Genomic DNA, 27,361 nt, shown 5'->3' on the forward strand with positions numbered 1-27,361 from the left:
AAATCAACTATACTTAAGTAAAATTTTTTAAAATGTTTAACTTTTCTGTGTATTTTTATAGTGAGCATTATATCTGTATATTCATATGTAGGTAATTTAATACATGAACATATATGTATGCATGTGTGCTTGACATTTTTCACTGCAGGGGTGCCCAATCAAAAATGTTTGGAGACTACCAGTCTGAACAACAAATTCTAAGGAACACATCTGGGGAACAGGCAGTCTGATGTCTCCTTCCAGGTGGCTGGAGAAAGGCAAGGCAGTTTTTAAAGATTTTTTAAAGAGCTGGCCCTTCTCTTCTTTGGGGGAAACAAAGGCTTCCAAGATGGTACCATGTCCTCTCCAACATCTGAGAGGGAGGGAGGAAGAACAGTTCTGCTGCTACTCATGGGTCCCCAGTGGAAAAGCATCAATAATGGGGCTTCTAAGAGTATACCCCATTATGTTGGGTGGCATTGATTCTAATGAAACAAAGATTTCAGATATAGCTGGGAAGCCTGGGCAATTCCCAAATTGCTCCCCTGGGAAGCCATGCGTCTAACCCACCCAGGAAAGAGCAGCACAAGTCAGTGATACGTCTGTGCTTCATCACAGGTTCATTCCTCACCCCCCAGCTATTTGTAGCATAGGGCTACTACTGAACTTGACCTTTAGAAATTCTGGGCACTGATCCAAGAAGGTAGCTGTGTACCAGGAAGATAATGACCTATATTACTGTGACTAATGAGATTATAGAAATTAAGCCAGTCCCTTAAGGAGGCAGTATAGCATGGTGGTTAAAAGCTCTCCTCATATACATACACCCACTCCCCACTTCTCAGCTGCAGATCCTTGAAGAAATAAACTTAAGCTTTCTATTCCTCAGCTGCCTGATCTATAAAATGGGAATAACTATAAGAGAACCCCGCTACCCTGGGTGTGTGAGATTTCAATAGGAGGATGTGTATGAAGTAGTTCTCATCATTTCTACCATGGTGCCCAGGGGAAGGGAGCTCTTGTCACCATTCCTGCCCAAGCACACAGGACTCGGTGGCTGTGCTGCAGCCAGGACCCAGTGCTCCCCGCCACATCCCTCAAAGACTGGGGCCCCTGGGCCAAGTGGCAGAGGTGAGACTTTCTGGTAAGCACAACCACAGTGTGACTTGGACATTTTTGCAAAAGGAGCAAAAATAGAACCTGGAAGTGGGCACTGAGTTCTGCATTCAGTTAAATTCTGCTGTTTCCTAATCACCCCCTTCCACAGTTGCAAACACTGGCACCACCTACACCTTGCTGGGGGGAGGGTGAGCTGCCTGGAGCCTAGACCTGGCAAGAGGCTGGGTAGGAGGAGAAGTAAAAAGCCTGGCAGTGCCAGGTACATATGCCCACTGGCTACCTTCACTGCAGCCAGTGTAGTCTGTACTGGCATCAAGAGCTAAGACTCTCTAGCCCTGTTCTAGCTCTGTTCTCGTGGAGGGGCTGGCCTGACACCTAGGGAAGGGCATAAAAGAACGTCTACAGGTCAGAAAGAAAAGGAATAAAACCAAAAAAAACCAGGTGTAAAAGTAGCACACTCTGGGTTTTTGTTGGGTTTTTTGTTTTTACAGAAATTGACATGGTGATCTAAAATTCACATGGAAATGCTAGAGACCCAGAATAGTCAAAACATAGTCAAAACAATATTGAGAAAGAAGAACAAAGTTGGAAGACCCATATTTCCTGGTTTCAAAACTTATTACAATAATCAGGACAGTGTGGTCCTGGCATGATGATAAACATATGGCTCAATGAACTAGAATAGAAGGTCCAGAAATAAACTCACACATTTATGGTCAACTGATTTTTGACAAAAGCATCAGGGCCATTCAAAATGGAAAGAGACTTTTCAACACATGGTGCTGGAACAACTGGATATCTACATGCAATAATATGAAGCTGGACCCCTAACACCTCATACCATACACAGAAATGAACTCCAAATGGATCAAAGACCTAAATGTAAGAGCAAAACTATAACACTTAAAGGAAATCTTTGGGACCTTGGATTAGCCAATGATTTCTTACTAAGATACCTAAAGCACAGGCAACTAAACAAAAAATAGATAAATTGGACTTTATCAAAATTAAATACTTTGGTGCTTCAAAGGTCACTCTCAAGAAAGTGAAAAACCTCACAGAAAGAGAGGAAATATTTGCAAATCGCATATCTAGTAAATGTCTAGCACCCAGAATATATAAAGAACTCTAACAACTCAGCAATTAAAAGGCATACAACCCAATTTACAAATGGACAAAGGATGTGGAGACAGTTCTCTAAAGAAGGTACACAAATGGCCAATATGCACATGAAAAGACACCCAACACTGTTAGCAGTCAGGGAAATGCAAATCAAAACCATGATGAGGGCTTCCCTGGTGGCGCAGTGGCTGAGAGTCCACCTGCCAATGCAGGGGACACGAGTTCGTGCCCCGGTCCGGGAAGATCCTACGTGCTGCAGAGCAGCTGGGCCCATAAGCCATGGCCGCTGAGCCTGTGCATCCGGAGCCTGTGCTCCGCAACAGGAGAGGCCACAACAGTGAGAGGCCAGCGTACGGAAAAAAAAAAAAAAAAAAAAAAAACCATGATGAGATCCCACTTCACACCCACTAGGATGGCATTACCCAGAAAAGACAGACAATAGCAAGTGTTGGTGAGGACATGGAGAAATGGGGACCTTCATACATGACTGGTGGAAATGTAAATAGCACAACCACTTTGAAAAACAGTTTGGCATTTAACACAGAGTGACCATATGACCCAGCAATTCTATTCCTAAGTATATACCCAAGAGAAATGAAAACATGTTCACATACAAACACGTGCGCGAATGTTCACAGTAGCATTATTCATAATAGTCATAAAGTAAAAACAACCCAAATGTCCACCAACTGAAGAACGGACAAACAAAACACGGACTGTCCATACAATGGAATATCATTCAGCCATAAAAAGCAATGGAGTACTGATATATGCTACAATGTAGGTGAACCTTGAAAACTTTTGCTAGTGAAAGAACATAGAAACAAAAGGTCATATTGTATGACTGCATTTCTATGAAATGCCCAGAATAGGCAAATCCATAGAGACTGGAAGTAGATTAGCAGGTGCCAGGGACTAAGGGAGGAGAAGGATGGGGAGTGATTACTTAACGCGTACGGGTTTCTGGCAGGTAGGGGAGGTGGGTGGTTTTGTAAAATGTTCTAGAACTAGATAGTGGTGATGGTTGCACAACCTTATAAATATGCTAAAAACCACTGAACTGTACACTTAGGAAGTGTGACTTTATGATATGTGAATCTCAAAAAATATTTTAAAAAGCACAGTGTTTAAATCTGAATTACCATAAATGTTTCAACGTCTGGTTGACTTTCAACATCTCTGCCAAGCTCTCTGCCACTTCATCATCAAGTTCATTTTTGGTGAGCCTGGAAAAGAAAGGAAGTGTCAACTCAGGACAGCACTACCTGGCACCCACTCTCCACTGAGTTCACAGAAGCGAGATCCCAGCCCCGGCGTCTGCAGCTTATGCAGCTCATCACTTGCTGAGAACCCAGCAAACAGCCAGGCTCCAAGCCAGCCTCTGAGCCCCACAGACAATAAACGGAGATTCATTTCTAGTGCAAACCCTTCACCCAAGCTCCTACTTCTTAGCCCTGCTGCTGCGGGGGTAGCCCATACTCCCTCCCCATCCTTGCTGAGCCCTCAGATCTCTCAGAAGATGGGCCCAGAGAAAGCGACGGGCCAGTGCCTGCTTCTCGGATCTCAGCCGTTAAGATCCCTTGAACACCATGGACAGTGTGTTACTAAACACAGTCAGATGAAGACCTAGAAAAGCCTGCCGACTGCGCATTAAAATGTGTTCATCACTTTGCTCCGAGGCCACTTATGAAGGACCTGAGTTCTGTGACTGAAAGTTCAGGAAGTCTCTCAGTTGTTCGTAAAAGCAGGAAGTGGTCTGGATAAAGTACAGAGGGCTAGAAGTTCCTGGTTGTAAAGAGAATTAAACCCTGTTGTGCCAGTGGATGAAAGAATAAGTAAGGAAGGAGAAATGAATATAAAGAACATATAAAAAATCATTCCTTGAAGGGCAATTTGGTAGTGTCTATCCACACTTTAAATGTGTTTCACTTTGGGCCAACAATTCAACGTCTAGAAATCCACCCTGTGGTGTGCAAAGACATTACACACAGGTTCTGTACACGCAGTATTGGTTGCACGCAGTATTGGTTGCAGTCTTTTCGGTCATAATGTAAGGTGTGAACAAATTTCAGTATCAGTAGAGGCAGCCAGCAAAATACATTGTGAGTGTACATTCAAGGGACAGTGTGCAACCATTAGAGAGAATGAGGTAGGATAAAGAAAGAGGCAGAAGAGCATGGGGCTCAAGATGCTCTGAGCCAGACATGCCGGCTGGCAATGGCTTACTAGCAGGGCGACCACAGCACGTGGTTGAACTTCTCTGGGCCTGAGTTTTCTCACCAGCAAATGTGAACAGTAATGGTACAGCCCTCATACCACAGTTGTGAGAATGAGTTAATACATGGAAAAGGCTGAGAACAATGTGTGATGTACAGTGAGTACTCAAGAGATTTTGGGGATTGACATTGTTATTATCCCCCTAGACCTGTGGTTCTCAACTGGGGTGGCTTCTCCAGGGGACACTTGCCAATGTCTGGAGACAATTTCGACTGTCACAATTAGGGGTTACTACTGGTATCTAATGGGTAGAGGCCAGGGATTCTGCTAAACATCTTACAATGCACAGGACAGCCTCTCAACAAAAAAGAATTATTTGGACCCAAATGCCAACAGTGTTGAGATTGAAAAACCCTGACATAAAAGGAAGGACGTGTCAAATATGTACAATACATAGTTGAGATATTTTTTTAAGTCACTTGCTAAATACTATTCAGTTTCATAAGAAAAGCGATATTTATTTGAATATACATTCAAATGCTAGAAATAAAATATTATATTTAGAAAGCATGAGGGAGGAGGTTCTTTCACTTCCTACTTTCCCAACTTCAGTGTATTATATTGTTTTCAAAAAAGCATGTATTACTTTTCAAAATCTTTTAAAAGATTTTTTTGAGGGGAAAAGGAAAATGCACTTACTGGCCAGCAGGTCTAGTATCTGAATTCTCATAATGACGACATTTTCATTAACTAATTTAGCCAATATCTCATTAGGAGGATACAGAGACTTGTAATATAACTTCCTTTCCCGGAAGCAATTTATGATACAGGCAAGTAAATAAATAAAAATACGGTAAATGACCGAAAAAAGGAACAACCAAAAGAAAGAAAACATCACTTTCAGAAGGTAACACACAGTTAACTAGTGGCCCTGGAGTGCAGAGAGGGAGCGAGGGCTGTGGGCTTCCCGTGACAGGTGAGCTGGAGCATGAAGGCCAAGTCCTGATGTGACTACCTGGGGACAGAGGAGGCTGCACGGGGGGTAGGCAGTTTAAGAGGACGAAGGGAGAAAGTTCTGAGACAAGTGAATGAATGAAAGTTGGACTCCTCAAGGCATATCTGAGGGTGTTCCAAGGATATCCTGACAGAATAACTAGCCTTCTGGTTTTCCTGAGGCGTAGGGTGGGCAAAGAAGGCTAAGGTCTCAAACTCATGTTCCTGGGACCCATTCCACCTATTCTGTACTTGTTTGTGCTTCTGGGAATGGCTATTTTCTTCTCTAGGAGGAAATGAAATTATAAACCTTCCTTTGAGGAAAGGCCTAGAGCCTTTACAACGGAGAGGCACTCTTTCAGTTAAGATTCCAGGCTGTGCACAGTCTTTGGAAAAATCCCTGAGACCCAACCGTTCAAAGTGACTCTGGTCATTACCAGAATATTCTCAGAGACGCATTCTGCTGCAGGGCCCACGCGAGGCTCTTTCCTCCTTCTGTAGAAATGCCATTGAATGCAAGACTAGGAAGGAAAAACATTTGGGGTAGGTTATTAAAAACACGTCTACATTTGGCTTTGGTTTCAGCAACTAAAACAGCTGGCAAGACTCCACCTGGACGTGGTTCCTGCCTGGGCTGATTTGAAGCAGGAAGCGTAAGTGCCGGCCTCACCAGCAGCCACTCAGCCTTTGCCGCTCCAGCGCCCAGGACGAGGCCAATCACAAGACTGCTCGAGGAGAGGCCAGACAGGAAACGGAACATGGCAAGACCTGGTCACACGGGCTGAGGACGCCTGGCGAGCTCTGCTTTGGAGGCTGACACCTTACAGGCGCCTGTCGGTGAGGCCTGGAGAAGTTTCCTCTGTTCTTGTATGGAAGGAACTCTGCTACTGCGCCCACCGTATTTAACCCTTTGTCAGTGACAGGAAGGACACAGGCAACCAGGAGACCCCCGAGTCTCAGAGATTTGGCCAGAGGCCTAAAGGAGGGCCAGGGAGGACCAAGTCTGTTTACAGAGGTGAAGGGTCCCCTCTTGTCCCAGCACCATCCTGAGAAATGAGGAGGGGGCAGGAATCTGCGGCCCAGTGTCTTTCAGTTTTGTCTGGACTGAAGAATTCCTCCCCAACCCCCAAGGGGCACAGGAAGACTACACAGGGGCTGGCAATGTCTAGTCTCGATCTGACTAGTGTGCACACATGTCACATCACAGAGCTGAAAACTTAAGCATAATATACTTAACTGTACACCTCTTCTATGTCGATAAAGACCACACACACAAATACCTTCCCTGTTAGGAATGCCAGCCACCCTCTTTCCCCTGGCTCCTCCTCTGGTAAAACAAGAGGAACACGGAGTGACCAGGTTGGCCCTGAAGACGGCAGTTCTCAGAAGGCAGCAGTTACCTCAAGTTAGTCAAGCTCGGGTGGTTCCTCAGAGCCTCTGCGAAGGCCCTTGCTCCTTCATCACCGATTTGATTGCCCCACATCCTGAGGGCAGAGGGAAGACAGTGAAAGTTACCTCATGCTCATCCCTTATTTTCTGCTCGTGGCCATGGCGTGTATACTCAACACACAGATGTTTCTGCTCCATCCCTGGAGCTGTGGTCTGGAGATGAACCCCTCCACCAGCCCCTTAGTGAGCTGCTCGGGAGGAAAAAAGCAGTAGAAAGCTTGTGAACAGAAATCAAATCAGACAGCTGCACAACTAGGAACCAAGTCTCACCCCTGAGCTTTTGGAGAGCTGTTAGTCAGAGCCTAAGCTCACAACTATCCCTGAAATGTCACCTGCAGGATATACAGGTTGGTGGCAACTTGAAAGGAAGGCCTGTGGCGGTGCCAGACCCAATATCCATTTGACCCTGTGCAGGGGTGCCGGACATTCTTGAAGACATAGTCGGTCTTGCATGAAGCAAAGATCAGAAAGCACACTGAGAAAACTTATCGGCAATTTCCCTGGTATGTAAAGAGGAGGTGACCAAACCACGTTGTTCAGATTGTTGCAGTCTGGGTGGGGAGGTGCCATGACAAGCCATATTCTCTCCCCCACAGTAGAAAGCCTTAGAGGATCTGGCTAAATCGAGGGTCTGCATGGTAAGACGTTGGGCTCCCATCCTGGCCCTGCCCCCCACCACCTGGGCGTGCTTGGGTAATGCGTAGTCTCTGAGGCCTTAGTCTCGTCTGTAAAGCAGGTATAAGAAGAGCATTTCCTCACAGAGTTGTTGTGAGGATTCAGTGAGTTAATATATGCAAAGCACTCCAAACAGTGCTGAGCCTATAATAAGAGTCAGCTATTCCTAAAAGGCTGAGGGTCACCGTCTACAGAAAGCAAGTCTGCCAGGCTCACCACAGAACTGGGGCTGCCTCAGCTACATGCTCTCACCAGGCAAGCGGCCTGCTGACGTCCCTGCCGGTACAGCTTCTAAAACCCCAGAATGAGAGTTTTCAGCATTTTGCGTAAAAAGTGTGTGTACTAGATAAAACTGCATGGTATCAAACTTTGAATAAAGTGGAAAACTACTCATGACATGAGATTAAGTGGAAAAAAGGTAGAATAAAATTCTATACAGATAGTTTGACCTCTACCATATTAAAAAAAATAGTATAGAGATAACATAAACTGCATGAGAGAGAGCAAGAAAGCTTACCTGACCTCAAGTGTTGACAATAATTATTTCTGAGAAGATGATCTCCATTATACTGTTCATATTTTCCATAGTTTACAAATAAAATTATCTATGTCTCTTTTAGAATCAGAGAAAAAATCATAACTCTATGAAAAGCTGTAGTCTCCTGAACCAAAACCATAATGAAATATCACCTCACACCCGTATGGATGGTTACTATCAAAACACCAGAAAATAACAAGTTGTTGGTAAGGATGTGGAGAAATTGGAACCCCTGTGCACTGTTAGTAGGAATGTAAAATGGTATAGCTGCTGCAGAAAACGATATGGTGGTTCCTCAAAAAATTAAAAATAGAATTACCATGTGATCCAGCAATTCCACTTCTGGGTATACACCCAAAAGGATTTAAAGCAGGGTCTCAAAGAGATACATGTACACCCATGTACATAGCAGCATTATTCACAAGAGCTAAAAGGTGGAAACAATCCAAGTGTCCACTGACAGATGAATGGATAAACAACTGTGGTATATATATAGAATGGTCTATTACACCGCCTTAAAAAGGAAGGGAAGTCTGACACATGCTACAACATGGATGAACCTTGAGGACATCATGCTAAGTGAAATAAGCCAGTCACAAAAGAAGACAAATACTGTATGACTCCACTTATATGACTCCCTACAGTAGTCAAATTCACAGGAACAGAGGATACTATAGAAAGGTGGTTGCCAGGGCTGAGGGGAGGGGAGAATGAGTTTCTGTTTTGCAAGATAGAGTTCTGGAGATGGATCATGGTGATGGTTGCACAACTATATGGATTTAATGCCACTGAACTGTACACTTAAAAGGTTAAGATGGTAACTTTTGTTATGTGTATTTTCAATAAAAAATTGAATTAAAAAAGCTTCCAGAGGGCTTCCCTGGTGGCGCAGTGGTTAAGGGTCCGCCTGCAAATGCAGGGGACACGGGTTCGTGCCCCAGTCCAGGAAGATCCCACATGCCGCGGAGCGGCTGGGCCCGTGAGCCATGGCCACTGAGCCTGCGTGTCCGGAGCCTGTGCTCCGCAACGGGAGAGGCCACAACAGTGAGAGGCCCACTTACCGCAAAAAAAAAAAAAAGCCTCCAGAGCCAAGGTGGCAGAGTAGAAGGATGTGAGCTCACCTCTTCTTATGAAAACACCAAAATTACAACTAAATGATGAACAACCATTGATGAAAAAAATGCTGGAACCTACCAAACAAGATGTCCTGCATCCAAAGACAAAGAAGAACCCACAACGAGACAGTTTGAGGGGAGCAATCGTGATAAAATCAAATCCCATACCCACCAAGTGGACAACCCCCAAACTGGAAAACTATCACACAAGTTCTCCCACAGGAGTGAAAATTCTGAGCTTCACGTCAGGCTCCCCAGCCTGGGGGTCTGGCAATGGGAGGAGGAAGAGCCCCAGAGAATCTACCTTTGAAGGCCAGCGGGATTTGATCACAGGAATTCCACAGGACTGGAGGAAACAGAAACTCCACTCTTGGAGGGCACACACAGGTATTGTGCACACCAGGACCCAGGGGAAAAAGCAGTGGCCTCTCCTAAGAGCCTAGGCCAGACCTATATGCTGGTGTTGGAGGGTCTCCTGCAAAGGCAGGGGGCAGCTGTAGCTCACTGTGGGGACAAAGACACTGGTGGCGGTAGTTCTCAGGAGTAGTCATTGGTGTGAGCCCTCCTGGAGGCTGCCATATTTTCACCAACACCTGGCCCCACCCAATAGCATGTTGGCTCCAGTGCTGGGTCACCTCAGGCCAACCAAGTGGGAACACAGCCCCACCCATCAGCAGACAGGCTGCTTAAAGTCTTCCTGACCACACAACTGCCGGCTGAACACACCCCCTGACACAGCCCTGTGCATCAGAGGGACAAGACCCAGCTCCACCCACCAGTGGGCAGGAACCAGTCCCTCCCACCAGGAAGGCTGCACAAGCCTCTTAGACCAGCCTCATCCATCAGGGGGCAGACAGCAGAAGCAACAAGAACTACAACCCTGCAGACTGTGGAAAGGAAACCACAATCACAGAAAGTTAGACAAAATGAGACAGCAGAGGAATATTTCCCAGATGAAGGAACAAGATAAAACCTCAGAAGAACAACTAAGTGAAGTGGAGATAGGCAATCTACCCAGGAAAGAATTTAGAGTAATGATAAGAAAGATGTTACAAGATCTCGGCAAAAGAATGGAGGCACAGATTGAGAAGATACAAGAAATGTTTAACAAAGACCTTGAAGAACTAAAGAACAAAGAGACAGACAATAAAATAACTGAAATAAAAAATACAGCAGAAGGAATCAATAGCGGGATAAGTGAGGCAGAAGAACAGATAAGTGAGCTGGAAGCCAGAATGGTGGAAATCACTGCTACAGAACAGAATAAAGAAAAAAGAATGAAAAGAAATGAAGACAGGCTTCCCTGGTGGCGCAGTGGTTGAGAATCTGCCTGCTAATGCAGGGGACATGGGTTCGAGCCCTGGTCTGGGAAGATCCCACATGCTGTGGAGCAACTAGGCCCATGAGCCACAACTACTGAGCCTGCGCATCTGGAGCCTGTGCTCCGCAACAAGAGAGGCCGCGATAGTGAGAGGCCCGCACGCCGTAATGAAGAGTGGCCCCCGCTTGCCACAACTAGAGAAAGCCCTTGCACAGAAACGAAGACCCAACACAGCCAAAAATAAATAAATAAACAAATGTGGGGTTTTTTTTAAAAAAAAAAGGTTGGCCCAGTTTAAAAAAAAAAGAAAAGAAATGACAATCTTAAAAGATCTCTGGGACAACACTAAATGCACCAATGTTCACATTATAGGGGTCCCAGAAGGAGAAGAGAGAGAGAAAGGACCTGAGAAAATATGTGAAGAGATAATAGCTGAAAACTTCCCTAACGTGGGAAAAGAAACAGTCACCCAAGCCCAGGAGGTGCAGAGAGTCCCAGACAAGATAAACCCAAGGAGGAACACACCAAGACACATAGTTATCAAATTGACAGAAATTAAAGAAAAAATATTAAAAGCAACAAGGGAAAAATGACAACATACAAGGGAACTCCCATAAGGATATCAGCTGATTTCTCACCAGAAACTGCAGGCCAGAAGGGAGTGGCATGATATATTTAAAGTGATGAAAGGGAAGAACCTACAACGAAGATTACTCTACCTGGCAAGGATCTCATTCAGGTTAGACAGAGAAATCAAAAGCTTTACAGACAAGTAAAAGCTAAGAGAATTCAGCACCACCAGACCAGCTTTGCAACAAATGTGAAAGGAACTCCTCTAGGTGGGAAAGAAGCCAGCAACTTAAAACAACCTTGTACATATATAGACTGCCATATCAAAACCTCATGGGAGGCAGAAATAGAGACACAGATGTAGAGAACAAACGTATGGACACCAAGTTGGGGAAAGCGGCGGGGGTGGTGGTGGTGGTGGTGTGATGAACTGGGCGATTGGGATTGACATGTATACACTGATGTGTATAAAATTAATGACTAATAAGAACCTGCTGTATACTAGGAATAAACCTACCTAGGGAAACAAAAGACTTGTATGCAGAAAACTATAAGACACTGATGAAAGAAATTAAACATGATACCAACAGATGGAGAGATATACCATGTTCTTGGATTGGAAGAATCAATATTGTAAAGATGACTATACTACCCAAAGCAATCTACAGATTCAATGCAGTCCCTATTAAATTACCAATGGCATTTTTTTACGGAACTAGAACAAATCATCTTAAAATTTGTATGGAGACACAAAAGACCCCAAATAGCCAAAGCAGTCTTGAGGGAAAAAAACGGAGCTGGAGGAATCAGGCTCCCTGACTTCAGACTATACTACAAAGCTACAGTAATCAAGACAGTATGGTACTGGCACAAAAACAGAAACATAGATCAATGGAACAAGATAGAAAGCCCAGAGATAAACCCATGCACCTATAGTCAACTAATCTATGACAAAGGAGGCAAAGATATACAATGGAGAAGAGACAGTCTCTTCAATAAGTGGTGCTGGGAAAACTGGACAGCTACATGTAAAAGAATGAAATTAGAACACCTTAACACCACACACAAAAATAAACTCAAAATGGATTCGAGACCTAAATGTAAGACCGGACACTATAAAACTCTTAGAGGAAAACATAGGAAGAACACTCTTTGACATAAATCACAGCAAGATCTGTTTTGATCCACCTCCTAGAGTAATGGGAATAAAAACAAAAATAAATGGGATCTAATGAAAGTTCAAAGCTTTTGCACAGCAAAGGAAACCATAAACAAGATGAAAAGACAACCCTCAGAATGGGAGAAAATATTTGCAAACGAATCAACAGACAAAGGATTAATCTCCAAAATATATAAACAGCTCATACAGCTCAATATTAAAGAAACAACACAATCCAAAAATGGGCAGAAGACCTAAATTTTAGAGGTATAAGTAATAAATCGATAGTGGAAACAAAATGTAATCATTAAAAAAAAATCCCCATTAATGCAAGAAAAAGAAACAAAAGTTTGGACCAAACGGAAAAGAGGTGGCAAAGTAATAGATTTTAATCCAATCAGTAATCACATTAAATGTGACTAATCTAAACATACCAATTAAAAAGAGACTGTCAGTTTAGATAAAAAGGCAAAACCCAACTAGATGCTGCCTACAGACAAAGATGACAGTGAAGTTGTAAAGGGGGTGTGCATATTTGGAGTTTTGGGGGTTACTGATTTGGGTGGTAGTTGTACAAAGTATTTCCTTTGTAATTGCTTGTTAAACTCCATTTTATATACTTGATACGTATATTCCCAATAAATAAAGTTAACTGGCAATCAAATGTCTGCTGAGGTGGGGGGGGAAGAACCTGCTGTATAAAAAAACAAATAAAATAAAATTCAAAAATTAAAAAACCTCACGGGAACAGCAAACCCAAAAACTACAATAGATACACACACACAAAAGAAAAAGCAACCCAAACACAACTCTAAAGATGGTCATCCAACCACAAGAGAAGAGAACAAAAGAGGAAGGGAAGAAAAAAGACCTACAAAAACAAACTCGGGCTCCCCTGGTGGTGCAGTGGACATGGGTCCATGCCCCGGTCCAGGAAGATCCCACATGCCATGGAGCAGCTAGGCCTGTGAGCCGTGGCCACTAGGCCTGCACATCCGGAGCCTGTTTTCTGCAACGGGAGAGGCCACAACAGTGAGAGGCCCACGTACCACAAAAAAAAAAAAAAAAACCAAAATGATTAAGAAAATGGCAATAGGAACATACATATGGATAATTACCTTGAATGTAAATGGATTAAATGCTCCAACCAAAAGACACAGACTGGCTGAATGGATACAAAAACAAGACCCATATATATGCTGTCTACAACAGGCCCACTTCAGACCTAGGGACACAAACAGGCTGAAACTGAGGGGATGGAAGAAGGTATTCTATGCAAATGGAAATCAAAAGAAAGCTGGAGTAGCAATACTCATATCAGACAAAATAGACTTTAAAATAAAGACTATTACAAGAGACAAAGAAGGACACTATATAATAATCATGGGATCAATCCAAGAAGAAGATATAACAACTGTAAATATATATGCATCCAACATAGGAGCACCTCAATATATAAGGCAAATACTAACAGCCATAAAGGGAGAAATCAACAGTAACACAGTAATGGTGGAGGACTTTAACACCCCACCACTTTTATCAATGGACAGATCATCCAGACAGAAAATCAGTAAAGAAACACAGGCCTTAAATGACACATTAGACTACATGGACTTAATTGATATTTATACAGCATTCCATCCAAAAGCAGCAGAATACACATTCTTCAAGTGCAAATGGAACATTCTCTAGGACTGACCACATGCTGGGCCACAAAGTGAGCCTTGGTAAATTTACAAAAAGTAAAATCATATCAGGCATCTTTTCCGACCACAATGCTATGAGATTAGAAATCAACTACAAGAAAAAAACTGTAAAAATCACAAACACATGGAGGCTAAACAATATGCTACTAAACAACCAGTGGATCACTGAAGAAATCAAAGAGGAAATCAAAAAATACCTAGAGACAAATGAAAATGAAAAGCACAACAATCCAAAACCTATGGGATGCAGCAAAAGCAGTTCTAAGAGGGAAGTTTATAGCTATACAAGCTTACCTCAGGAAACAAGAAAAATCTCAAATAAACAACCTAACCTTACACCTAAAGCACTAGAGACAGAAGAACAAACAAAACCTAAAATTAGTAGCAGAAAAGAAATCATAAAGATCAGCACAGAAACAAATGAAATAGAAACAAAACAGTAGCAAAGATCAATGAAACTAAAAGCTGGTTCTTTGAAAAGATAAACAAAATTGATAAATCTTTAAGCCAGACTCATCAAGAGAAAAGGGCGAGGACTCAATAAAATTAGAAATGAAAAAGGAGAAGTTACAACAAACACCACAGAAATACAAAGGATCAAAAGAGACTACTATGAGCAACTGTATGCAAATAAAATGGACAACCTGGAAGAAACGGACAAATTCTTAGAGAAAGGTACACTCTCCCAAGACCGAACAAGGAAGAAATAGAAAATATGAGTAGACCAATCGCAAGCACTGAAATTGAAACTGTGATTTTTAAAACTCCCAACAAACAAAAGGACAGGACCTGGTGGCTTCACAGAATTCTACCAAACATTTAGAGAAGAGCTAACACCTCTCCTTCTCAAACTCTTCCAAAAATTGCAGAGGGAGGAAAGCTCCCAAACTCATTCTGTGAGGCCACCATCACCCTGATACCAAAACCAGACAAAATTACCACACAAAAAAGAAAAGTACACGCCAATATCACTGATGAACATAGATGCAAAAATCCTCAACAAAATACTAGCAATACATTAAAAGGATCATACGCCATGATCAAGTGGGATTTATCCCAGGGATGCAAGGCTTTTTCAATATCTGCAAATCAATCAGTGTGATACACCATGTCAACAGACTGAAGAATAAAAACCATATGATCATCTCAATAGATTCAGGAACAGCTTTTGACAAAATTCAACAACAATTTATGATGAAAACTCTCCAGAAAGTGGGCATAGAGGGAACATACCTCAACATAATAAAGGCCATATATGACAAACCTACATGTAACATCATGGTCAACAGTGAAAAGCTGAAAGCATTTCCTCTAAGATCAGGAACAAGACAAGGATGTCCACTCTCACCACTTTTATTCAACATAGTTTTGGAAGTCCTAGCTATGGCAATCAGAGAAGAAAAAAATAAATAAAAGGAATCCAAATTGGAAAAGAAGAAGTTAAACTGTCACTGTTTGCAGATGATATGATACTATACATAGAAAATCCTAAGGATACTTACTACCAGAAAACTACTAGAGCTCATCAATGAATTTGGTAAAGTTGCAGGTTACAAAATTAATACACAAGAACCTGTTGCATTTCTGTACACTTACAATGAAAGATCAGAAAGAGAAATTCAAGAAACAATCCCGTTTCCCATCACATCAAAAAGAATAAAATATCAAGGAATAAACCTACCTAAGAAGACAAAAGACCTGTACTCTGAAAACTATAAGACGCTGATGAAAGAAATCGAAGATGACACAAACAGAAGGAAAGATATACCACGTTCTTGGATTGGAAGGATCAATATTGTCAAAATGACTTGGGTAGCCAAGGCAATCTACAGATTCAGTGCAATCCTTATCAAATTACCAATGGCATTTTTCACAGAACTAGAACAAAAAATCTTAAAATTCGTATGGAAACACAAAAGACCCTGAATAGCCAAAGCAAACTTAAGAAAAACGGAGCTGGGGGAATTATGCTCCCTGACTTCGGACTATACTATGAAGCTACAGCCATCAAACCAGTATGGTACTGGTACAAAAACAGAAATACAGATCAATAGACCAGGATAGAAAGCCCAGAAATAAACCCATGCACCTATGTTCAATTAATCTACGACAAAGGAGGCATGACTATACAATGGGGGAAAGACAGTCTCTTCAATAAATGGTGCTGGGAAAACTGGACAGCTACATGTAAAAGAATGAAATTAGAACATTCTTTAATCACCATCACAAAAATAAACTCAAAATGGATTAAAGACCTAAATGTAAGACCTGGTGCCATAAAACTCTTAGAGGAAAACATAGGAAGAACACTCTTTGACATTAATATTTTTTTCTACCCATCTCCTAGAGTAATGGAAATAAAAACAAAAATAAACAAATGGGACCTAATTAAACTCAAAAGCTTTTGCACAGCAAAGGAAACTATAAACAAAAAGACAACCCACAGAATGGGAGAAAATACTTACAAACAATGCAACTGACAAGAGATTAATCTCCAAAATCTACAAACAGCTCATGCAGTTCAATATCAAAAAAATAGACAACTCAATCAAAAAATGGGCAGAAGACCTAAATAGACATTTCTCCAAAGAAGACAAACAATAGCCAAAGCAATATCATATCATGGCCAAGAGGCACATGAAAAGATGCCCAGCATCACTAATTATTAGAGAAATGCAAATCAAAACTGCAATGAGATATCACCTCACACCAGTCAGAATGGCCATCATCAAAATGTCTACAAACAATAAATGATGATGAAGGTGTGGAGAAAAGGGAACCCTCCTACACTGTTGGTGGGAATGTAAACTGGTACAGCCGCTATGGAGAACAGTATGGAGGTTCCTTAAAAAATTAAAAATAGAGCTACCATATGATCCAGCAACCCCACTCCTGGGCATATATCCAGAGAAAACCATAATTCCAAAGGATACATGCACCCCAATGTTCACTGCAGCACTATTTACAATAGCCAAGACATGCAAGCAACCTAAATGTCCAAAGACGAAGAATGGATAAAAAAAGATGTGGTACATATATACAATGGAATATTACTCAGCCATTAAAAAGGATGAAATAATGCCATTTGCAGCAACCTGGAGATTATCATACTGAGTGAAATAAATCAGAGAAAGACAAATATATGATATCTACATGTGGAATCTAAAAAAAAAACGATACAAATGAACTTATTTACAAAATAGAAACAGACTCACAGACTTAGAAAACAAACTTACGGTTACCAAAGGAGAAAGGTGGGGGCAGTGAAGGGATAAATTGGGAGTGTGGGATTGACAAATACACACTACTGTGTTTAAATAGATAACTAATAAGGACCTCCTGTATAGCACAAGGACGTCTGCTCAATATGCTATAATAACCTAAATGGGAAAAGGATTTGAAAAAGAATAGATACATGTATAGCTGAATCACTTTGCTCTACACCTGAAAGTAACACAACGTTATTAATCAACTATACTCCAATATAAAATTAAAAAATTTTTAAAGCCTCCAGAGACTATATAATCTTAAAATGAAGCACACCTGCCTGAGGAAGTTTACCACATAGGGCTAAAACTCCATTTGCTAGCTCCCTCCATTTGCTAGTGGTGATAAATACTGCCTTTTGCATGAATTAAATAAAGTCCATGCAATTAAAGTGGCAGTCAAACCTGGGACTTCCCACGACATTTCCCACGCAGGAGGCAGTGGGGCCCAGCCACCAGGGCATCTGTGATGGAGGCTCTCTGTAGCCTCTGCCCCACAGCTTGCACCAGCGGTCCTTTGGCTAGATGGATGTACGAAAAGACCAGCAGGCGCTCCTGTACACAGAGCAGGCCGTATACGCACACCCGTGTGCGTCCGTCTCTACTCACCCAACTTCAAAGATGGATTTGCTGTTCTTCACAGCCAGGGCGAGACACTTTCCTCCTTCGCTTGTTATTTTGTTTTTTCCCAGTCTGCAGAGAGAGTCGTGCACACGTCAGCTACAGCTATGAGGGGACTCCAGCATCAGCCACCCTCGTCCTTGGCACAGAGCCCCTCTGGCCCCTCCTAGGAGGGGTGGTCTTTCTCCTGGGACCTACAGCAGCCCTCCCTGGGCGTCCTCTCAGGGAGGGGCCCAAAGCCCTGAGGAAAGCCAGTCGTGATTCCTCTCCAGGTGGTCACAATCTCTGCAGAGACTCAGGGACCCAAGTTCCCCCAGAGGTTCTTTAAATGACCTCTGAGCATCACTCATTTCCATCAGCAGACCAGAAGGTTCCCACTTCAACTGCAAATGGTCAAGGGGCAGGTTACCATCACCAGGCTCCTCCGAGGCTGGTGCTCTGACACCTTTGGCAGGACATTCCTGTGACACAGCCAGGGAGCAGGCTCTCATCTGCAATGTTATGGCCTGAAGGTTTGCCTCCCCCTCCCCCTACCAGAATCCATATGTTGAAATCCTAACCCCTAAGTGATGGTGCTAGGAGGTGGAACCTTTGGGAAGTGATAGTCACTCATCACGGCCCTCACAAATGGGATCAGTGACTTAGGAGTGAAGTCCAAGAAAGCTCCCTTTCCCCTTTTTCCACCACCACGTGAGGACACAGTGAGAAGGCACCATCTAAGAACAAGGCATTGGGCCCTCACCAGGCACCTAATCTGCCGGCCCCTCGATCCTAAGGTTCCCCAGCCTCCAGAACGGTCAGAAATAAATCTCGTGTTTATAAGCAACCTTGTTTATGGTATTTTGTTACAGAAGCCAAAATGGACGAAGACAATGTGGGACTTCCTCGGGGGAAAACGATCTCCAGAAAGGGTGATAGTTGTGGCCTTTCTTCCCGTTAGGAGTTAATGAAATCAAAATGCCACACTCTCCCCCCACCCATGGTAGGGGGCCCTTCCAAACACCGAGCCTCACCCACAGCTCACCTTCTACACACAGGTGTCCTGATTTGACCTGATTTGGCCCTGGGGCAAGCAGAAGGGAGCTCTAGGGTGGCATTTATTCTTTGCTTGAACAGTGAAGGGTGACCAGGAGAAGCTACTGAAGACCCCGCTCGCTGTGCCCACCCCACTTACTTCAGGTGCGTGAGGCCTGTGCACTCATCCAGGATTCTGGCGATGTACCTGGCTCCGACATCGGTGATTTGGTTGTTGTATAAGCTTTGAGAGAAAGCATGGCCGTGAGAATTTAGGACCCCATTTTTTAAAGTGAGTGGGGGCTGTCTGCTGATTTACAAAGTCTAGGTCAAAAGGAGAAAGGAAGGGCACGTGGAGGCCTGAGTTTGGGGCTGTGGGGTCTCAGGCTGGGCTCAAGGCCAACTCTGCACGTTCCCCAGCTTTATGACCTGGGGCAAGGTACCGAGCTTCTTTGTGCCTCAGTTTCTCCATGTGTAGTACAGGGGTAAGAATTACGGCTCCCTCGCAGGGTTGTTATAAGGATTGTATGAGATCATCCCAAGCCCTTGCACGTAAGTGCTCGATAAATGGCAGTTGAGGGGTATTTTCAGAATAAGATCACAATTGGCATCTTAAGGGGTAAAAGTTTCTAAGCATTAGAACCAACTCAGTGTCTACCTTTTTGTCACTTTACCACTTGACACCAATTCAACAGTAAGGCAGAAAGGAGTTGAAAGTGGTAAGGAGACAGGTTTCCAGTGTTCCACAGTCATGCAGAACTCCACAGCCAAAAGGCAACCTGGGATTCAGGGCTTCAGTGTTCTCATGTGACAGCTGAGAAAACTGAGGCTCAAGGAAGCTGACGGGCTGGCTCCAGCTCAGAGAGTCAACGGCAGCCGTGGGGCTGGCGGGGCTGTGGCCCACAGTCTCTCCTGTCAAACCCCAAAACCCCAAAGGCTCTGAAAACCCAAACTTCTTCCTAACTATTTTGGCAACCGACGTGGAGCTGTTCATGGTCTTTATCCCAACTGGTTTGAATGTTTATACCTTTTGCTGCAGAAATGTTAAAGTATCTGAAAATGGGGTACTGCCCTAGATCCCACTGGTCATGTCACTGCTAGGTAGCACGGGCACTAATTTCTGATTCGTGTCTTGCCCCAAGGGCTCTGGGTGACAGATCATGGACCCGCCATAGTGAAATCTACCACATGAACAGTATTCTCACGTCAGTAAAACATATCCCCAGGAATTCTGTCATTACAGCAATCAGTCACCACCTGTAAAACTATCTGACTCTATTAGGATCCCAATTATACAAGGGGGATGAAAAGGCTGAGGCTCAGTGAGGTTTCCTGGCTTGCTCAGTGGGCTGCTAGCCGAGCCAAAAGCAGGACCCAGGACTCCTGGCTCCCAGTTCAGTGCCCTTCCTGGTACCCTGGGGCCATCAGTCTCAACCACCCAGTGACCCATAGGAATGGCAAGCTCCTGCTGCTCTGTGTTCTTACTATGTAGCTGTGGCAGTGTTCTTGAGAAATACATACCCTAAAAATGTCAGAATTTTGTATTTGGTCAGCTCTTCACATAGCACCTTCACCCCACTGTCGGTGATCTGGTTCACACTGAGTCTGAAAACAGCAAAGAAAGTTAAAAATCAGAGCGGCTGCTCACTGTGAAAGACCATGAATTCCACAAGGATGCACAAGTCTGTAGGTCCTGGAGTCTTCCCAGCTACAGATGTCCCCCCGAGAGAACTGGCCATAGCAGACAGCCACACGGCCCCTACAGACCCTGGTCTTCACGGGGCTGAGAGACCCATGAGAACCAGTCCATTGGCAAGGCTACAGCACAGCCCTGATTCAACACAAGGGCAACAAGGGACACCTGAAGGACACGTGTGGACAGCCGCCTCCGATATCCTGCATTTGCCGGTGGCCTATGTGTCAATGTGGCTCTCGCTGTACAGCGGGGGGCCATGGGATTTGGAAATGTGTAGAGCTGCATTTAGTGGTCATAAGGCTGGGGGAGTGGACGCTCCACCATCTTGCAAGTGCAGCCAGAAATGTGAGGGGTCCTGCAAAAGGCAGGACAGTCCCCACAAGAACTGTCCCACCCAAAATGCCAAGAGCCTTTCCATCTGGAAATGCATGTGTGAAACCTGACTTGCCACCCGAAAAGGTCCATCGAGGGACACAGCTCCTGAGGTGTGGTTCTGTGCAGGAAGTTCAACGGCAAGGGAGAAACAGCTGGATGAGGCAGATCAGGGAGAGTGTGAGAGGTCCACACTCTCCCACTCCTCTTTAACGCAAATGCTGCTTCAGCAGGCCAGGCTTCAAGAGGGAGAGGGAAAAGAGGGCCTCAGGATGACGGATATCTCCTGGTCAAGGCCCAGCGTGTACAGGGATTGCTCTTTGAAAGCCCTATACTAGCAGGATATTTTGATTTGGCTAAAATGCAAAACAATTTTTTTTTACTACCAAGTGCTCTCTATAAACAGACTACCCTGATCTTCTCAATTCTCCACCCCTTTATTTAGGTGAGTCTGAGGGACAGAGTAAGGCTCAGAGATGGAGGAGCGTGAGGGATGAGCGAGGGTCAGGGGTGGGTGAAGGAACAGACCAGAGCTCAGCAATGTTTTTCTGTAAAGGGTCAGATAACAAATTTTTAAGCTCTGCAGGCCATCTGGTCTGTATTGCAACCACTCAGCTCTGCAGAGTGAAGCAGCCAACATATAAATAAATGTGACTGTATTCTAATAAAACTTCATCTATAAACACAAGCTGTGGGCCAAACTGGGCCACTTATTACACACTGTCCTCTGTGATAAGTAAAAGGCTGAAGAGGTAAAAGCTTGATTTTTAGGCCAATCAAAATGATCACGTCAGACACTCTGAACCCCTCCACTCATGGTACCCACCTTGGTGCTGGGGAACAGTGTGTACATACACTGCATGACTATCCCAGGGTGGCAGAGCCAACTAGTCACTCCCAATATCTGTGCTTACTTAGAAAGAGAATCCCTCATTTTTCAGCTGGGCACATGTGCTTAGGTTCTGCCCAGTGAGATCTAAGCAGAAATCTCATTAGCAATAGCGGAGAAGTCTTCGTAAAAGAATGGGGTGTGTCCTAAACTTTAACTCAAAGATACATGTGCCCTTATGTTCACAGCAGCACTAGTCACAATAGTCAAGACATGGAAACAACATAAAAGTCCATCAACACACGAACAGATAAAGATGTGGTACATATACAGAATGGAATACTACTCAGCCATAAAAAATGAAATAATGCCATTTGCAGCAACGTGGATGAACCTAGAGATTATCGTACGAAGTGAAGGAAGTCAGAAAGAGAAAGACAAATGTCATATGATATCACTTCCATGCAGAATCTAAAAAAAACATACGAATGAACTTATTTACAAAAGAGAAACAGATTCACAGACTTCACAAACGAACTTACAGTTACCAAAGGGGAAAGGTGCGGGGGAGGGATGAATTGGGAGTTGGGGATTGACATATATACACTACCATATTTAAAACAGATAACCAACAAGGACCTACTGTATAGCACAAGGAACTCTGCTCAATATGCTGTAATAACCTAAATGGAAAAAGAATTTGAAAAAAACAGACACATGTATATGTATCACTGAATCACTTTGCTGTACACCTGAAACTAACATTGTTAACTATACTCCAATATAAAAAAAAAAAATGTGGTACATATATACAATGGAATACTACTCAGCCATGGAAAAGGATGAAATAATGCCATTTGCAGCAACGTGGATGGACCTAGAGATTATCATACTAAGTGAAGTAAGAAAAAGAAACTCAAATACCATATAACATCACTTATATGTGGAATCTAAAATATGACAGAAATGAACTTCTCTACGAAACAGAAACAGACTCACAGACATAGAGAACAGGCTTGTGGCTGCCAAGGGTGGGGAAGGTAGGGATGGACTGGGAGTTTGGGATTAGCAGATGCAAACTATGATATACAGAATGGATATGCAACAAGGTCCTACTGTATAGCACAGGGAACTATATTCAATATCCTGTGATAAACCATAAGGGAAAAGAATAAGAATATATATGTACGTATAACTGAATCACTTTGCTGCAGAGCAGAAATTAACACAACACTGTAAATCAACTGTACCACAATAAATTAATTTTAAAGAAAAGAATGGGGTGTGTCCTTTGCCCTTCCTTCTTCCTGGTGACTAGAATATCAACTGAATGGCTGGAGCGTGAGTAGGCATTTTGGGCCAAGATATAGTAGCCAAGTACTGAGGACAGCAGAGCAGTAAGGAGGAGAGAGCCTGGGCTCTTGATGGTCATTGAGACCTCACAGCAGCCCGGAACTGCCCTCCTTTAGATTTTTGCATGAGAGACAAATAAGGTCTGTAACTTATGTAAGCCACCAGTATTGTGAGTTTTCTGTAACAGCCAAAACTAATCCTCACTGATGCCCTCAGGGAGCTCAGAATGCTTCCTTAGGGTTGCCCATTTCTTCCTGCCTTCTCTTCTGCTGGTTTGGAGGCAAACCTGGGGACCACCATACTGGTGCAGAGTTTCCATCTTATGAAATGGTCACAGGGAGGCACTGAGTGTGAGGTTGCCTGAGGCTACAGAGTCGCTGGCTGAGAGCTCAGAGAATAGATTCCAGGCTTTCCAATGCCCAGGCCGGGGCAGGTTTGGGCTCCCTACATCCCACCCATCCCCCCACAATGTATGCTCTGGCGCTTGTGTAACAGGTACCTGGAATCGTTTCCAAATCTCATCTGCTCTTCAGAAATGCATGAGCCAAGTAGTGGAGAACTGAAACCCCCCTAGAGATTTACAAGGTGTATTTAATACAGAAAATGCTAATAGAAGAAAGGAGACTGGTTTTCCTTTCCTCTAACCCATCACACAGGAAACGAATCAAGAGTCAGCATTCTCTACTGAGATCCCCTGGCAGCTCAGGGCTGCCCGCTTTTTTCGTGGAAGTTAACTAACGCTAATAGGCACAAAGTCTGCTTCTTCTGCCGTCATAAAGCTTTCACGTGCCAGGAACACTTCACGGGCTCTCTCTGAGCCTCACGTGAATCTCAAAAGGTTCTTTACGATTCTGGCTCCACCATGGCCCACCTGTGTGACCCTGAGCCACTTAACTTCTCTGTGCCTCTGCTTCCTCGTTTGCCAAAATGGAGACGATAACAGTACCTACCTGATAGTGTGTTAAAAGGATTAAACCGGGTAATATTTTTAACGCACTTCACCCATTCTCAATAAATGCTGATTGGTAATTACTGTAATTGTTAGGCTATGAGAACCTCTTTTCCAGATGAGGACGCTGAAGCTCAAAGAGGTTAGGCAACTTCTGCTCAAGGACACCCAGCTGGGGCCCATCCAGGTCCACCTGACTTCGAAGCTTTGCTCGTTACCCTCTGCCACCCTGAGACAGAGAAGCTCTGGATGTTCCCAGACCCCCGGCCACGAGTTCCAGGATAATCCAGGAGATCCCGCTCCACAGTGCCAGTCCTGGTGTCCCCTGAGCCCTGGTGGCCCTGCCGGCTGCTCCCGGGACCTGGAGGTCTCACCTGATGACGGTGAGGCGGCTGAAGCAGGGCTGCAGTTCCCGCACACCATAGTCGTTGAGATTGTTGTTGTCCAGGTCGAGCGCCAGGCGCTTGCGGAAGTGGTGCAGGACGAAGGAGAGGGCGCTGCAGTCAGCCGAGCAGACGTTGCAGAAGGTCAGCTTGAGGTAGTTGGCGCAGATGCCCCTGGCCGCCAGCTGCCCCACCTTCTCGCTCTGCGTCTCATAGATGCAGCGCAACATCCAGATGAAGGTGGGCATGGCCTGCACCTGGCTGAATCTCCCAGACCGAACTCGGGGCAGGTGCTTCAGGTGGGAGCGCAGGCTGGCGAACAGGTAAGCCCACAGGGCCCTGCGCTTTCTCCGCAGGGTGGCGGCAGGCACCAGGTGTCGCAGGAGTTTCTGTTTGTCTTTGGATAGCAGCCCGCACAGGAAGAGGTTGGTGAAATGAAAGTGATCCTTGTTCTTAAAGGGGTCTTCCCCGGCCAGGCCACGGCCCCTCAGGCACTGGATGGGTAGGAAGCGGGGATAGCAGGACGCAGCTGCTGCCGCCCCGTGAGGAGCCCACTCCCGGAAGAAGCAGAGCAGCTCCCGAGTGCCCACCTTCTCGTCCACCACCAGAAAAAAGGCAGCAAAGAAGGCCTGGAGGGTGAGGTGGAAGAACTCATAGGACTGCTGGTCCCCTCCGAGGCCCAGCTCCGGCACGGCCCGCAGGAAACCCAGCTGCAGGTCCCCCTCCTGCACCTCGGACGCCTGCACCTCCTCCTGGCTGAAGACGAAGAAGCTCTTCTCCATGCCCCGGTGAGCCACCTGGCCCAGCGAGCGCAGGGTGCCCCGGCCGGCGCGAAAGGTCTCCGTCTGGCTCCGCGTGTTCTGCTGCACCAGGCTGGTGGGCTGCGTCCTGTTCAGGTGGACCTCGGTGACCAGCAGGAAGACGTCGGTCAGCGTCACCGTGCGGTCGGGCAGCTGCAGGAAGCCGTCGAAGGTGTCGTAGAAGTGCTGGAAGCACCGGAAGATGATCCAGCAGAAGAGGGGCACAGCGCACAGGCTGAAGAGGTTGGCGTTGGCTTCCAGCTGATCCAGCAGGCGCTGGCGCACGGCACGCTCGGGGAACATCCTCCCAGCGTAGGCGCGCAGGTGGCTGGGGGAGAAGCCGCGCAGGAGCACCTTCTTCCAGAGGAGATGCCGCGGGATCTCGACGCCCGTGCGGGCCGTGAGCAGCTTGTGCGCCCCCTTGAGCAGCTTCCCGCTGAGCAGGTTGGCCAGCAGGACCAGGGGGTGGGCGGGCTCCCAGGGGGAGGAGGTGTCGGGCTCGCCGCTCAGGTCGAAGTCCGAGTGAAGCTCGTCCAGGCCGTCGAAGGTGAAGAGGGCCGTGTGCGGGAAGCGCAGCAGGAAGGCGAACACCTCCTCGGGGTCCTGCTCCGGGTAGCAGTAGTGCTTGAAGAGCAGGTCCTGCAGGCACAGCGAGGCGCTCTCCTTGAAGCAGCTGAAGGTGCGGCAGCGGAAGTGGAAGAAGAACCTGAGCTCAGCGTCCAGCTGGCCCGCGGCCCAGAGGCTCTGCAGCCGCTGCAGCAGCATGGACTTGCCCACGCCCGCGTCGCCGAAGATGAAGATGGTCTCGCCCTGCTCGTTGAGGACGCCCGTGGAGGGGTCCAGGAGGCAGGCCAGGCTGCCCAGGCTGCCCAGGCTCTCGTTGCCGAAGTCGACCAGCTCCACGACAGTGTCCGTGTACATCTCCTCCAGCAGCAGCTCCTCCTTCTGGGCGTAGCACAGGACGAACTTGGAGTCGCGGCCCAGTTGCTGTCGCAGCTTCTGGCTGTATCTGCTCACTGCAGGGAGAGTGGCGCCAGGTGAGAGGTGGAAGTAGGCGGGGAGAGAGAGACACAGGAGGAAAGTGCATCAAATAGGGAGGTCTCAGGCGGAGGAGCAAGCACACGGGAAAACAAACCCGCAGCCTGGACGCTCAGGCTAAGTGCGAGCACTCCTCAAGTACAAAGAGCCGGCGCTCCAGAATCTGCGGGCCCTTGGGCCTCCACCCCTCTGTCTGACCTCAGATTCGGCCAGCCAGCGGGGACAGAATTCAGCTGGGATCAGTGTCAGAGACAGGCTCCCTACTCCTCTGCGCAAGTTGTCCCTGAACTCCAGCTAAAAACCGAAGCCCCCTCAAATGTGACGGCCAGGCCACGTGGCCCTGCTGCCCCAGCCCAACCCCAGGGTCCTGCTCAAACAGCGCAAGCCAGTCCCCACTGAAACTTGTATCGTTGAGGAAGAGATTGCCCTAACCTTTCTTGTGCTTATGACACTGTTCTTAAAACAACAGATAGTCTCATAAAACCTAATGCCGAAACTTCTTGCGATAAGATACAACAGTTGACGTTGATATGGACTGAAAAGGGGCTGTGCTTCACCATAACTGAGTGAGCAAACTAAAGTGAAAACTGGCCTTCTTACACTACACAGGGCACAGAGGCCCTGGTTCCAAAGCTGAGGCCTGGGGATCACTGATGCTCAGCACGTGCCGCAGGGGGAGCCCTGGGCTTGCCCACGGGGAAGTACACGGGTTAATACGCTGACATGGGGTAACATGCTGACGTACGTGCCATGCTCTCAGCAGAAACGAGCTACAAAATGAGCTTACTCCAGACAAAAAAAAAAAGGTGTTCCAAAATTCCTTTAAATAGTTTTTGGGTCTTAATGATAATTCAGTTAACAAAAATTGGACACACTTGCACATTTCCAGATTCATCTACAATCCTTTCCCATCAACTTAGTCCCACTTGGTTGTCAGCTTAAAATTTGTGAAGTGAGTTCTATTTTTTAGTTCTGGTAACGCAAAATTTACAGACTATAAATTCACCTATTTTACAGCAGGTATTGTTGTCAACGATTTTTAGTAAATTTACAGAGTTAACGCAAACATCACTAAAA

General features: G+C 45.4%; 1 protein-coding gene across 2 annotated transcripts in view; it reads right to left on the reverse strand.

Annotated features, from left to right (window-relative positions):
- The window catches only part of NOD1 (nucleotide binding oligomerization domain containing 1), a 44,803-nt gene that overhangs the window by 14,626 nt on the left and 2,816 nt on the right, over positions 1–27,361 (reverse strand). Inside the window, exons 3-9 of one of the 2 annotated variants that reach the window (XM_065883536.1) lie at positions 24,438–26,262; positions 20,386–20,469; positions 19,025–19,108; positions 17,839–17,922; positions 6,831–6,914; positions 5,868–5,951; positions 3,363–3,446 (exon numbers count right to left, since the gene is read on the reverse strand). In XM_065883536.1, coding sequence (XP_065739608.1) covers positions 3,363–3,446; positions 5,868–5,951; positions 6,831–6,914; positions 17,839–17,922; positions 19,025–19,108; positions 20,386–20,469; positions 24,438–26,262 — 2,329 coding nt within the window. The remainder of the gene's footprint in view (positions 1–3,362; positions 3,447–5,867; positions 5,952–6,830; positions 6,915–17,838; positions 17,923–19,024; positions 19,109–20,385; positions 20,470–24,437; positions 26,263–27,361) is intronic. The other variant, XM_065883537.1, reaches the window with a different exon arrangement.

Source organism: Phocoena phocoena, chromosome 9 (assembly GCF_963924675.1).
Source record: "Phocoena phocoena chromosome 9, mPhoPho1.1, whole genome shotgun sequence".
Taxonomy (NCBI): domain Eukaryota; kingdom Metazoa; phylum Chordata; class Mammalia; order Artiodactyla; family Phocoenidae; genus Phocoena; species Phocoena phocoena.